The sequence below is a fragment of the Hibiscus syriacus genome, unplaced genomic scaffold (genome assembly GCF_006381635.1).
Source record: "Hibiscus syriacus cultivar Baekdansim isolate YM2019G1 unplaced genomic scaffold, ASM638163v2 tig00111022_pilon, whole genome shotgun sequence".
Lineage (NCBI taxonomy): Eukaryota > Viridiplantae > Streptophyta > Magnoliopsida > Malvales > Malvaceae > Hibiscus > Hibiscus syriacus.
Window position 1 is genome coordinate 3,316,998 of NW_024062956.1, and position 15,782 is coordinate 3,332,779.

Genomic DNA, 15,782 nt, shown 5'->3' on the forward strand with positions numbered 1-15,782 from the left:
CATATAAAACATATATTCTTATGCTAATTCCACTTTAATTTATCTTTGGATTGCCCATGTACATTATTGAGAACAGATGGTAAGCGAGTACGCTGAGGTTGTGCACAATGCTGTCACCACAGCTCGAATAAAATCCCACTAGGGGCACTGAATATTTTTCCCGAAGGACCACTATATTCCGAAGGACCACTATGTCTCGAAGGACCACTGATAATCCCTCGACTCTTGGCATGCCAATTATACCTACAGCTCTCATATTAAATAACATGAGCTTAATTATAAATACATTTCTCATTTCATATCTCTTTCATCGTTGTCCATGTAAACACATAAGTCACTTCATATGATTATTTTCATTATTTCACATACCTAGAAGGATTCTCTGATAATGACATTTATTCATATAATATCATGTTAAATCATGAATGAAAAATGCATGGAATCACTATAATGTTAACACATATATATGTATTCATGTGCGTGAATATGAAATCATAAATTCACTGCTAAGAGATAGACTTATCGCAAGTCTTATCTCAATTCTATTTCATCTAGGATATACACTCACCTTGGCCTTGCTTGTTTTGACTTGATCCTAATCCTTCGTTTGTTCCGGAACGAAATTACGTTCTATACTAATTAATATATTCTAAACTATCACTCCTTAAGCTAAAAATAAAGTTATTTTCATCTCTTAATGAAGGTATGCATCGATGCACTACACCATGTATCGATGCATCCCTTGACGGGTGCATCGATGCACTATCTATGCATCGGTACATAAATCTCATTCGATGTTTTTATTTTAAGGGGGTGCATCGATGCACTACTTGTGCATCGATACACTGATGGCATTCGATGTTTTTATTTTAAAGGAGTGCATCGATACACTTCATGTGCATCGATACACCTTGAACAATTTATGGGATTTTACCTTTGATGTATCGGTACACATTGAATGTGCATCGATGCACATATCCCAGAAATGTTATTTTAGCACGAAAATCTCTTCATAATCTTCTCAACACTTTATATTTCCCCTCTTTTTATATCCTTAACTTGCATACACCTACTTAAACTAATTAATACCCATTCAATACCTCTTAAACTTAAAAATCCAATCCTCCATATAGATTTCAATAATCTCCCTCAAATTCCAACATGTTCTAAATCTAATTCTAACACTTTGTATGTCTTAATTAAGTCGATGACAAGTCAAATTCAACCTCCGATTCTAAATATGAACTCTATTTCAAGATTTCATTCAAGAACCTTTAATTCTTCCTACACCCTTCATCTTGTTGTTTTAAAGTAAATTAAGCTTTACTTAAACTTAATTATCATCTAAGGATCAAAACCAAACTTAAATTTCAACTAACAATCAGCTTATGAGAAATCTCACATTTGCAACGAGTCTTCACGTTGGGAGAAAAGAAGAGAATAAGAGAACTCTGGAAGCTTATGTATTTCTCTCTTCACTCCACGTGGAAACATATATAACCATAACAATTAAATTATTTCCCTTGTCAATGACTATTTTGTCCTTCTATTCCTCCTTATTTCCAATTTGATCCTACACCACATTTTTCATATAAGTCCTTAATTGTTCAATTATTATACTTTAATCACCAAATTCTAAAACTTTACAATTTAGTCACTAACTCGATATTGAGAATGTTACAAATTTTCCCCCTAAAAAAATTCGTCCTCGAATTTTCGTTACGTGAAGAGATGGGGGTACTGAATCCTCATGTCCTCTTCACGTTCCCACATTGCTTTCTCTATCTTGTGATTTCTCCACAAGACTTTAACTAATGGAATAGTCTTGTTTCTTAACTGCTTAACTTCATGAGTTAAGATCTGAACCAATTCTACCTCATACGTTAGATCTGGCTGAATCTTGATCTCTTATGGAGTCACAATATGAGAGGGATCAGATCGATACTTTCGAAGCATTGAGACATGAAAGACATCATGAATTTTCTCCATTTCAGGTGGCAACTCTAATTGATATGCCACTGATCCAACTATTTTTACTATCTTGTAAGGTCCAATGAACCGAGGATTCAACTTTCCTCTTCGACCAAACCTCAAAACCTTATTCCAAGGAGACACTTTGAGAAACACTTTATCTCTAATTTGATATTCGATCTCTTTTCTTTTTAGATCCACATATGATTTCTGTCTATCAGCTGCTGCTTTGAGATTACTTTGAATTACTTGAACTTTTTCTTCCACTTCCTGGATCAACTCAGGACCAAGAATTTCTTTGTCTTTAAGGTCGAATCAATTTAGGGGCGTACAACATCTTCTTCCATAAAGAGCTTCATAAGGTCCCATCGGTTTGAGGATGAAATGTTGTACTAAAGTTCAATCGAGTTCCTAACGCTTTATGTAATGATTTCCAAAATCGTGAAGTAAATCTAGGATCTCGATCCGAAACAATAGAAACAGGTACACCATGTAAACGTATAATCTCCCTGATATACAACTCGGCATACTTATCCAAGATAAAGTCAACTCGGGCCGGAATAAAATGAGCTGACTTAGTCAATCTATCTACAATCACCCAGATGGAATCTCTTTTATTCGGAGTCAAAGGTAACCCCGTTACAAAATCCATTGTTACATTCTCCCATTTCCACTGAGGAATAGACATTGGTTGCAATAATCCTAACGGAACCTGATGTTCAACTTTGACTTTCTGACACGTCAAACATTTGGATACAAATTCTGTAATGTCTCTCTTCATTCCAGACCACCAATATCAACTCTTGAGATCCATATACATTTTATTTCCTCTCGGATGCATAGTCAATGGACTACAATGAGCTTCCATTAACAAGTCTTTCTTCAACTCATCATCATATGGAATCATTAGCCTCCCATGATAATATAGGTTCCCATCAGCTTTCATTTCATAATTCGTAACCTCTCCATTCCTTATCTGTTGTAACTTCTTTATACACTTTTCATCTCTAGCTTGCAATTCTTTAATTTGATCTAGCCATGATGGCTTGAGAGTCAATTTTGCACATATGGCACCGTCTCCTCTTAACGATAGTCTGGCATCCACAGCTCGTAAGGCTGCAAACATCTTTCGGCTTAAGGCATCCGCTACCACATTCGCTTTCCTTGGATGAAAATCGATCACTACATCATAATCTTTTAAGAATTCCACCCATCTTCTCTATCTTAAATTTAACTCCTTTTGGGTCATTAAATATTTCAAACTCTTATGATCTGTATACAAATAACATCGTTCACCATACAAGTAGTGACGCCAGATCTTAAGAGCAAATACTACTGCAGCCATCTCTAGATTGTGCGTGGTATAATTCTTTTCATACAGTTTTAGTTGCATCGATGCATACGCTACCACTTTACCCTCTTGCATTAGCACGCATCCCAGGCCATTATGAGATGCATCACTATACACTACGAAGTTCTTGCCAGACTTGGGTTGAATCAACACTGGAGCTTCTGTCAAAATATTCTTTAGCCTTTCAAAAATCTCTTGGAACTCCGGAGTCCACACAAATTTTACCTCTTTCCTCAATAATTTAGTTAGGGGTAATGCTATTATCGAAAAGTTTTTAACAAACCTTCGGTAATAACCAGCTAACCCCAGAAAACTCCAGACTTCTGACACATTCTTTGGAACTTCCCACTCTAAAATGGTTTTAATCTTTTGGGGATCCACTCGAATTCCTTCTACAGAAATCACATGTCCAAGGAACGTCACTTATTTCAACCAGAATTCACATTTGGAGAGTTTGGCATAAAGCTTCTTTTCTCTCAAAATATGTAAAACAATTTTTAAATGTGAACTATACACTTCTTCTGACTTTGAATACACTAAAATATCATCGATGATCACCACTACGAATCGATCCAAGTAGGGTTAAAATATTCTGTTCATAAGATCCATAAAAGTAGTTAGAGCATTTGTAACTCCAAACGTCATTATGATAAACTCATAGTGGTCATATCTCGTTCTAAATGCTGTCTTTAGAATATCTTTATCTTGAATCTTCAATTGATGATAACCAGAACGTAAATCAATTTTTGAAAACACTGAAACTCCCTTTAATTGATCAAATAAATCATCAATTCTAGCGAGAGGACATTTGTTCTTGATGGTCACTTTATTAAGTTGCCTATAATCAATGCAAAGACGCATAGATCCATCATTCTTTTTGATGAACAAAACTGGAGCTCCCCATGGTGAGACACTCGGTTTGATAAACCCTTTGTCCAGTAATTCGTGTAATTGGATCTTTAATTCTTGTAACTCTTTTGGGGCCATTCTGTATGGTGACATGGCAATAGGTGCAGTTCCCGATATTACTTCAATCTGAAATTCTACCTCTCTGTCTAGAGGCAAACCTGATAACTCTGCAGGAAAAACGTCAGAAAACTCTCTGACTATAGGAATTTCTTCAATCCCCTTCTATTTTGCTCTCACATCCAGTACACTAGCAATAACCCCTTGGCATCCCTGTAGCAATAACTTCTTTGCCGACATCACTGATATTACATTAGACAATGGGTTCCATCATTCACTAAATACAATAACTTCTATATCTTTTGAACTTCTCAACGTTACTCTTTTCAGTCTACAGTCAACATTAGCATAGTAACGATATAACCAGTCCATTCCCAATATCACCTCGAATTCGTCAAAAGGTAATTCCATCAGATTAGCAGGGAATTCAATTCTCTGAATCTGTATGGGACACCCTCGACACACCATATTGACTCGAGCACTGTGTCCTAACGTATTAGTCACTATTACCTCAGTGCTAGTATATTCTAACGGAATATTCAATTCTTTCACTAACTTACTACAAATATAAGAATATATAGACCTCGAATCAATCAATACAAACACATTATTATCATATAACTGAAAGATACCTGCTATTATCTCTGGGTCATCTCTATCCTTGCTAGTCTTGAGATTATACACACGAGTTGTAGAACGTATCTCTTGTGGAGTTGATGACTCTGATTGACTTATTCCTCTTCCTCTACATCTTCCTCTATGGGTAACCGAGGCAGACCTCTCTGGTTGAGCAGATTCACCAGCTAACATGGGATAATCTCGAACAAAATGTCCAGTGTCCCCATATTTAAAACAGGCTCCAGAAATAATCCTACATATCCCTGAATGGTTCCTTCCACAATGTGGACATTGTCTGACTTGGCTCGGGTTAGATCTCCCAGCTCCAGATCCCACTGACTGTGTCTATCGACCCCTCATCTAATTTGATCCCCTAGCAGAAGATGTAATTGACTCTGATCTCGCTTAGGGTCAAGAACTCACATCTCTGCCCCTTTTTATGGTGCAACACTCGATGATGCACCCGATCTTTTCGAAGTCTGAACTTGGGAATCTCCGAACCTCTCATTTTGAGCTCTTTCCAGAGCTTTAGCACGGTTCACCACTTCCTGAAACGAGGATAGATTTAACACAATTAACATTTCCTTCAGCCTTGGACGTAAACCTTCTACGAACCAATCATAAACATCCTTTTCTGTAGGAATAAGCTCGACAGCAAAGCGACTCAACTTGTTGAATTCACACTCGTATTCATAAACTGTACGATTTCATTACTTCATATTCATGAACTCTAGTTTCATATGTCGAATAAACTGATCTTCGATATATTTATGCTTAAACTCTTCTAAGAACAAAGATCAAGTTACTTGATCACCGACATTTTCAATGTAACGTTGGTCCACTAAATCCTTGCTTACCCTCGGAGTAAAGAGACTATTCCATCCAGCTTCTCTGGATCGGAACAATGAAGTCCCTCAAGCATGATTTTTACGTCATTAAGCCAAAGGTCCGCAACAATTGGACCTTTTTCGGCTTCACCTCTAAACTCTGGTGCTCCTAAACCCTCCAACTCCTTTGCCAACATTTATTCCTCCTAAACCCTCAGTGCAGGTGAATTACTGCTTTAAGCGGGCCTATCGTCTCCCGCTTCACTTCTAGAGCTACCATGTCTGGACATCTATAAAAATATTTCCACATCGTTCTATCAGCAAAACAACATACTTACTATTATATCATATCAGAAGTTTTCGCTATTTTGTTGACATGTATACCTTATGGGACACTCTAGACTTCGGTTTATGTCGAGAATCGACTAAACCGTAGCTCTGATACCATTAAATATAACACCCCCAACCCGTACCCGATCCAGATACGAGTCTGAAGTATCACATTGACTTTTCAAACTTTGACACTTAAAGAAAAATAAGGAAATTTTAAACTTTCATTAAAACAAAATACGTTAATTTACATAAAAGAGACAACAAAATACAAAATTGATCAGAGCATTCGTAATTAATAACTTATTACATGCCAACACTCTATACACAACCAAAATACCTACTTTGTCAATTATTTCTGATCTGATCTTTTAGTAGTGATGTTGTCCTTGCCACTTCTATTATTGCTCTTCTTACTTCTTGGTACCTACGTGTAAATCACTTACACGTTAAGTCATAAACTTAATGAGGCATAATATAAATATATAGATATAACAATGCAATCATGAACATGCATTCTTACCATATGATCATGACCTCTTAATTTGCATGCATCTGTTACACTATAACATATATGATGGTGACATGCACATATAAAACATATATTTTTATGCTAATTCCACTTTAATTTATCTTTGGATTGCCCATGTACATTATTGAGAACATAAGGTACGCGATTATGCTGAGGTTGTGCATAATGTTGTCACCACAGCTCAAATAAAATCCCACTAGGGGCACTGAATATTTGTCCTAAAGGACCACTATGTCCCGAAAGACCACTATGTCCCGAAGGACTACTATGTCCCGAAGGACCACTGATAATCCCTTGACTCTTGGCATGCCAATTATACCTACAGCTCTCATATTAAATAACATGAGCTTAATTATAAATACATTTCTCATTTCATATCTTTTTCATCATTTTCCATGTAAACACATAAGTCACTTCATATGATCATTTCCATTATTTCACATACCTGGAAGGATTCTCTGATAATGGCATTCATTCATATAATATCATGTTAAATCATGAATGAAAATGCATGGAATCACTATAATGTTAACACATATATATATGTATGCATATGCGTGAATATGGAATCATAAATTCACTGCTAAGAGATAGACTTATCACAAGTCTTATCTCAATTCTATTTCATCTAGGATATACACTCACCTTGGCCTTGCTTGTTTTGACTTGATCCTAATCCTTCGTTTGTTCCGGAACGAAATTACGTTCTATATCTACATAGTAATATATTGATACTAATCAGTATAATAATTAATATATTCTAAACTATCACTCCTTAAGCTAAAAATAAAGTTATTTTCATCTCTTAATGAAGGTATGCATCGATGCACTACACCATGTATCGATGCATCCCTTGACGGGTGCATCGATGCACTATCTATGCATCGGTACATAAATCCCATTCGATGTTTGTATTTTAAGGGGGTGCATTGATGCACTACTTGTGCATCGATACACTGATGGCATTCGATGTTTTTATTTTAAAGGAGTGCATCGATACACTTCATGTGCATCGATACACTTTGAACAATTTCTGGGATTTTACCCTTGATGCATCGGTACATGATGCACATAGCCCAGAAATGTTATTTTAGCACGAAAATATCTTCATAATCTTCTCAACACTTTATATTTCCCCTATTTTTATATCCTTAACTTGTATACACCTACTTAAACTAATTAATACCCATTCAATACCTCTTAAACTTAAAAATCCAATCCTCCACATAGATTTCAAGAATCTCCCTCAATTTCCAACATGTTCTAAATCTAATTCTAACACTTTGTATGTCTTAATTATGTCGATGACAAGTCAAATTCAACCTCCGATTCCAAATATGAACTCTATTTCAATATTTCATTCAAGAACTCCTAATCTTTAATTCTTCCTATACCCTTCATCTTGTTGTTTTAAAGTAAATTAAGCTTTCCTTAAGCTTAATTATCATCTAAGGATCAAAACCAAACTTAAATTTCAACTAACAATCAGCTTATGAGAAATCTCACCTTTGCAATGAGTCTTCACGTTGGGAGAAAAGAAGAGAAGAAGATAACTCTGGAAGCTTATGTATTTCTCTCTTCACTCCACGTGGAAACATATATAACCATAATAATTAAATTATTTCCCTTATCAATGACTATTTTGTCCTTCTATTCCTCCTTCTTTCCAATTTGATCCTACACCACATTTTTCATATAAGTCCTTAATTGTTCAATTATTATACTTTAATCACCAAATTCTGAAACTTTACAATTTAGTCATTAACCCGGTATTGAGAATGTTACAGCTTAAGGTAGAACCACTCTAATTTTTTCAAGGCAAAATTAGAATCTCTCTCTTTTATAAGGTTTGATTTGTGTAAATAAAAGATACATCTCTTAATAAGTGTTTACATATTTAAGTTCACAAAGAATAAAATGAAAAGATATACAACAAAACTATATACAATATGTATAAAAGAATAATAAAAGAATAAATATTGAACCTCTTTTCTCTTGATCTTTAAGCTTGGATAAATATAATAACATCCTATAAATATTCTTAGATTATTTACATAGTAAGGAATGAATTTCTAGCTGTTTATGGTCATTAATATAAATGAGTTATAACTGTTAGGGATGCAAAACAACTATTACCTATAAAGAAAAATAGCTTTTAGAACACAAGAGATTGATCTTTTTCTAAAAGGGATCGATCATTTTTCAAATATTTGACATGTTGTTAGCAAAAATATACATCCCTTTTACAAAGAGGTTAATCATTTTTGACAATGGATCCATCCCTTTTTGTAAAGGGATCGATCATTTTCTACAAGATATCAATCCTTTTGAAAATTGGATTGATCGACTAGTTATTGGAATTAACGGGATCAATCATTTTGCTAAGGGGTCGATCATTTCAGACAAAATTCTTAAGAAACATAAATTTTAAACGCAAAAACAATTGAGTAAATATTTGAAAGTAATAGACTAAATTAGAAATATTTAAAATATATTTTTTAAATTAATTTTAATTTTTTGTTACTTTTGAAAAAATTTAACACATTTAATTAAATTTATTTTTTTATATTTTTATATTAAAATTCAAACTTCAATATAATAATTTGGACATTGAATGCTCATATACCTCTACATATGTGATGCTCAAACTCAAAACTTCAAAAGATAATAACAATCCTTTAAGCACTGATGTCGTCTGATTCCAACATTTGATTGTAACCTAATTTTAAACATGATCCACCTATAATTAATTAAGGTTTTAAGACGTAGAGTTTGGTTTTATGAATTCTTAATGAAAGGAGAGAAAAACATGAAAGGAGAGAAAAACCTAAGCGTTTCTGAAAGAACCCAAAACCCACCAATTTTTATGAAAAATGGGCCAGCCCAAGAATATGAAACATGAAGCCCAAATTACGGGGTTATTTTCGTCATTTAATGTGAACCTAGGGTGAAACTTGCAAATTCAACTTTCTCTAAAAACCGCCTCCAATCGTAAAGATAATTCGACACAAATTTTCTGGTCCCGTCGCTTCCTTCTAAAACCCACCTCAAAACCTAGCTGGATCCTTGTTCTCTTTTATTTTTTCACAATTTTCTTCAAAAAAACACCCATCGTCCTCAGCCCCTCTCATCTTCACTCTTCATCTCATGTAAGTCTCTAGATTCAATCACAGTTTCCTGCTTTAGGGTTTTTATCTCATCATATTCTATATAAGCTTTTATCTTTCTTTCTGCTTTGAGTTTTTTTAACTCTTATTCATTGATGGATTCTCTTTGTTTTGCAATGTTTTAGATTTGTAATGCTATCTAGTGAGTGTCAAGTGTGCATTTTTTAGGTTTTCTTTTCCTCTGTGATTTGATTTTATGAAGGTTTCTCACTAGTGAGCACTTTTTGCTATATAGTTTACTATATGCGTTTTTTGGGATTTTATTTACTTTCTTTTATTGGGTTCAGTAATTTTCTATTTATTTGTGTAGAATCATGACTAATCAATTGAATGTTTGAGTATTGTTATTTAAGATTGGCACAATTTGTCTAATATTTGATATTATCAATTCTTATTATAAAGAATCAGTCAGATGTACACAAATATTTGCATTGGAATGGTTTTCACGTATTCATTCTTTCCCCTTTAGTGCAGAAAAACGCTTATGGCTGAAGTGGATCAAAGCTTTGTTGAACATGAAGAGGAACAGGTGCAAGAACCTCAGAACTTGGAGCAGAACCCAAGCATGGAGCCCAACATGAACTTGGAGAACTATGTGGAGTTGGAACACAATGTGAACTTGGAACACAATGTAAACTTTGTTCACAATGTGAATTTGGAGCAGAACTTGAACTTGGAGGAAGATCCAGAAGATAATTTAGTGGAGCAAAATTTGCAGCAGGAACCAGAAGATGAACCAAAAGTAGAACATGAAGATGAGGCGGTGGTCGGAGGTGGTGAAAAGAAGTGGCCTGGATGGCCTGGAGAGAGTGTGTTTCGGATGTTGGTTCCTGCACAGAAGGTAGGTAGTATAATCGGGCGTAAAGGAGAATTCATTAAGAAAATAGTTGAGGAGACCCGAGCTCGTATTAAGATACTTGATGGTCCTCCAGGGACAACAGAGAGAGCCGTAAGTTTGTTAATTACCTTCTCAGATTTAAATATATGCAGCTTTAATTCTGTGAATATATTGTTAGGGCAGAACCTGTTCTACTTATTGATACTAGTTTCTGTGTCTATATTTTCATGATCTTCTAGTATATAGAATGATTCTGCAGCCCAAAGTGGTTTTTATTAACTTAAAACTTAAGCAGGTATTCATTGTATGACCTTTCTTTGCCCTTTTCTGTTTCTTGCATATCTTATGATTCTTATTGGAAACTCTGCTGTTTCTCTTTTTATTTGTTTGTCATTTTAGCATTTATATGCTATTTCATGCTTCTAGTGTAGCAATGTAGTTGTACAATGATGTGGAAATGAGTTTCTCTATATTAAATTGTAAAGCCTGCTCTTTGATTTTAGCCATATTGTCCTAGTTTTAGGAATTGCTTACATAGATGATATATTGGTTTAATATAAACCCTAAACAAGAAAATAATAAAAAATGGTATCAAATACCATCACCAGGTCAAAGTTAAGCTTTAAAATTTTCCTTCCTAGAACAGTTGTAGAAACCAAAGTAAAAGGACATGCCTTAATCCTTAGATATATTTGGGGATGATCACAAGAACCAAGACACAAACATTTAGTTATATAAGAGAACAATAAAGAAATATGAAGAATGCAAAAGCTAAATTAATGGATGGAAGATCAAAAGCAATATCCCTTGATGCACCCCTGTTGTAATTGGAAACTCATATCATTGTCAATCCACCATAAGTTGCTAAGTTCGTAACTACTACCTCACATATATCCCATAATATACTGACATATATGAGAGGGATATCTTTATAAAGGTATATAAGAAAACAATTAATAAAAAGGAAGAACTGAAGTGTTAATATACAAATAACTTAACATACAGACTTATAGTAACATGAAGAAGATGGTAAGAAAAATCATTAGAAGCAATCGATAAAAATATAACTACAGTGCCCTTTTTTGCAATAACAGCAAGTCTGTGCAGGTTCCATTCGCAAAATTTAAGGGAAGGAGTTGACATCAATCAGACTCCAGTTTTGAGGAACCAAAGTCCCAGATTGCAGGGATCAGCATTGAGTGTTTCAAATTTCTGAAGGTTTGATCTGAATTAACAGACAAATCTTGTCTGAACAAGAAGCTCTGCATTCTCTCTGGTAACTTCAGAACCTGGATGATTGGTGCCTTGCCACAGATAATAAAGAAACTCTAAAAGGAACCTGTGGAAATGGCTTTTTGATCCGTGGAAATGAAGCTAAGATTAAAATCTTATTTGGAGCCATCATAAATATGTGCATAATAAGTATGGTCTAAATATATACAAATCCACGTAAAAGTTGTCATAATAACATATTTTAATGCATATGTGATATAGTTCCTAATAAAATTCAAAATCTATAATCCAAATAACTTGCAAAACTTATCAGGTAAAAACAACTGGATTAGTAAGTGTTACCTTACTGCAGATAAGACTAGTAGTTTGCTTAGGTGCTTGGGCATTATATTGAAGAAAAGTAACTCAACTAGGAAAAAAGTTATACCCCTTCTGAAATCGAACAATTCTAATAAAATTTTGTATCATTATTGAGCAAACTCAAGTAATTTATTTTAAACAAAAGGAGGTCAACATTATGTTATATCATATCTGGTCAAATATAGCATTTGTTTTACTTATTCGTTACATAGGCTTCATTTTTGCTGATGGTATGTAAGAATTGGGGTTTGCAATGGTTTGATAATTTCTATTCATGTATTTTATTCTTTCCTATGGGCTATGAATTGTAACACTTGGCTTGTGTCATTGCCGCCGCTGCTTTGTCTTCTGAATAGGTAATGGTATCTGCTAAGGACGAGCCTGATTCCTCTCTTCCGCCTGCTATGGATGGGCTTTTGAGGGTTCATAAGCGCATTGTTGATGGTTTGGAGGGGGACCCATCTCATGCTCCTACGGCTGTGGGAACAAAGGTTTCAACAAGGCTGCTAGTCCCTGCCTCACAAGCTGGAAGTTTGATTGGAAAACAAGGAACAACTGTCAAATCCATTCAAGAATCTTCTAATTGTATTGTCAGAGTTCTTGGAGCAGGTTTTCTTCTTGAGACTCTGTTTCTTACATCTTTTACCAGTTCCTTTTTACATAGTGTTGCTGAAAGAGTAAAGCTTTTAATGATCAATATGCATAAACTATTTCAAATGTTATTTTTAATTTCATTTCATAATGCTCCATATACTTGCATGCATGTGTTTCAAGTTGCGGGTGAGTTATGGTACTGTTCCAAATCAAATTATAATATTGAGAATATGAATTTTTTTGTTTCTATCTAAATTCAGGAATATTTTTTATTTAGTTCCAATGCCTGATAATTTGAAGTTGTTTAGTTTTGGCATCTGTTGTTTGATAATCTCAGATTATCATTTTATTCTAAGGATTTGGTTTTGCATGATAGTTTGACATTTCTCTCCTCTATGTTGAATAAAATGAAATGCTGCAGAAGACCTTCCCGTCTTTTCTCTTCAAGATGATAGGGTTGTCGAAGTTGTTGGAGACCCAGCTGGGGTGCACAAAGCGGTGGAGCTAATTGCAACTCATCTCAGGAAGTTCTTAGTGGACCGCAGTATAATTCCGTTATTTGAAATGCATGTGAGGCCAGAATTTTTTATCAACCGATGGTTAATTGTGCCTCCTCGTATAAAATGTGTTTAATAATCTGTTTTGTGTTTCTACCAGATGCAAAGGTCTAATCATCAGGTGGACCACATGCCACCTCATCAATCTTGGGGTCCATCTCAGGGTGTCCCTCCGAATGCTAGTGGAGGTGCTGGTTATGGACATAATCCTCAGTACATGCCCCCTCCTCGGCAACATGACAATTACTACCCTCCTGCTGATATGCCACCTCATTTGGAAAAACAGCCGCATCAGGGTATTTCTGCCTATGGAAGAGAAGCACCGATGGGTCATGGATCTTCAAATCCCCAGAATGCACCATCAATGATCACTCAGGTAATTTCATACTGCAACTTACGTTGTGGTGTCTATTCTCCATAGTCGGCTACTACTATGGTTCTTTGTTCTAAAAGCAACGAGTTTCGATTCATGCTAAGTTTTTTAGCCCGAGAATGGTTATGGTTCTCGAACAAAGACCATATAGTAAAGTTTTCTGTGTTTTCTCTTTATAGGTCACTCAGCAAATGCAAATTCCACTTTCGTATGCTGATGCTGTTATCGGGACAGCTGGTTCAAGTATTAGCTATATTCGACGTGCTAGTGGGGCAACTGTCACCATTCAAGAAACTCGGGGCGTCCCTGGTGAAATGACGGTCGAAATAAGTGGAACTGCTTCACAAGTTCAAACTGCTCAGCAACTGATACAGGCAATGTTCTTTGACCTGATATCCTTAAAATGATGATTATGGAACCTAATTTCCTTATAGCTCGCTAAGTGGAATAGTTATGTAATCGAGTTTGTTAATCATGAAAGCCTTGTATAAAATGATATCGCAGTCTTTGTATAGAATGTGATGGTCTCAGGTTATAATACTGATTTTACTTGATCATGTTGCAGAATTTCATGGCTGAAGCTGCTGCAGCTGCGGGTCCGGCTCATGCACAAGCAGGTGGGGTTCCAGATCAAGGATATAATCCTTATGCAGGTCATAGTTCTGTGTATGCATCTCCGCCAACCAATTCCGGACATGCAGGAGGCTATGGTTCTGTTTTTGGTTCAAACTATGGGTACTAAGTGGGGCGATTGTTTCAATTTGAATGTTATCTTAAAGATCATAGAAGACTGGTGGTAAGTTAAGCTGAAATTGTTGTTAATGGACTGCTGTAGAAAACTGTTCTCTCTGCTTAATGTCATAAATTAGAACAAGCTAAAACATGTTAGATTTTATGGTGTGCAATGCCTTTTATATTATTTTATCTTCTCTCTAGTTTTTGCTTAATTCTAAGTATTTTGTTTTTAAAAGTTTTTACATCATTGACACGTGCGATATTATCTCGTTTACAGGGATTTCACATGTTTTATGTTTTTAAAATGTGGATTAAGCGTCTTTTGCTCATATAGTAGACCTAATTTATAATTTTCGTCCTTATCGTATTTTTACATCAATTTAGCACTCGAATTTGTTCAATTATATCTTTATGTACTCTATCTTTCACTTAAAATCTTAAATTGAAGGTTTTAAGTTAAAAGTTTAGAGGTTATAAGGTTATGGTTTAAGGTTATTAATTTAGGGTTTTAAATTAATAGTAGGATATAGAATGATTCAATTAAACAATTTTGAGAGTAAAATTAATATAAAAATGACAAATTAAGTCTATTACAAGAACCTTAATCCTTTTAAAATTAGGTGAAGGATAAATTAAATTACTAAGAGGATTTTGAGCTTATTTGTGCATTTTTTTATGTATTTACATATGGTAATTCTATACTGTATTAATGTTATTTTTATAATTTTCCTGTATTATCTTCATGTAGTGTAGTAATATATCTCAGAGTGTGTACTATTTGTTAATTATCAGCATTTTAGAGATATATTGCATATTACATATTTACATGATTCATTTTAACGATCCAATTTAATATATATATATATATATATATATATATATATATATATCGTACTTAAATACATGGTTTCGATTTTGTTTTAAAATATTACAAACTATAAGATGAAATACACAAATAACTTCCGATTTTGGGATCTTTTAGTCTTTTGATTATAAAAACAATATAAGATCATTATTTGATTTTAAAATATAAATTCATTTTAGTCTTCGACTTTCATGCATTTGATTTTAATTTTAAGAATCAATTAAACATTTTAAAATCACATTAATGTAATTTTCTTCTCCGAGTATTTTTATCATTATTTTTGCTATCCCAGTCTATTGTCGTTAGACAGCTTTAATATGGAAGCTTATCAACATAACCAGCCTCTACCAACGCCCATTGAATATCTCTACCATTACCCATCGGCATTCACACAACCACTAACTTTCCGACTATAAAACACAAGCATTATAAATTAAAGGCTTAATATTAGAAAAAGTACTCAAA

The 15,782-nt window shown here is 34.4% G+C and overlaps 1 protein-coding gene across 3 annotated transcripts; it reads left to right on the top strand.

Moving 5' to 3' along the window:
* Positions 1 to 2,462: 2,462 nt before the first annotated feature.
* Positions 2,463 to 14,612, top strand: LOC120150491 (flowering locus K homology domain-like). 3 transcript variants are annotated; one of them, XM_039163181.1, is made up of 7 exons: positions 2,463 to 2,469; positions 10,364 to 10,711; positions 12,550 to 12,802; positions 13,209 to 13,357; positions 13,445 to 13,720; positions 13,897 to 14,091; positions 14,283 to 14,612. In XM_039163181.1, exons 2-7 carry the CDS (start codon positions 10,583 to 10,585, stop codon positions 14,457 to 14,459), a joined length of 1,179 nt encoding a protein of 392 aa, XP_039019112.1. In that variant the 5' UTR covers positions 2,463 to 2,469; positions 10,364 to 10,582; the 3' UTR covers positions 14,460 to 14,612. The 3 variants fall into 3 exon arrangements, with proteins under 3 accessions (XP_039019112.1, XP_039019111.1, XP_039019110.1); XM_039163180.1 differs by lacking the exon at positions 2,463 to 2,469 and adding an exon at positions 9,609 to 9,744 and having other exon boundaries at positions 10,232 to 10,711; XM_039163179.1 differs by lacking the exon at positions 2,463 to 2,469 and adding an exon at positions 9,610 to 9,744 and having other exon boundaries at positions 10,237 to 10,711.
* The last annotated feature ends 1,170 nt before the right edge of the window (positions 14,613 to 15,782 follow it).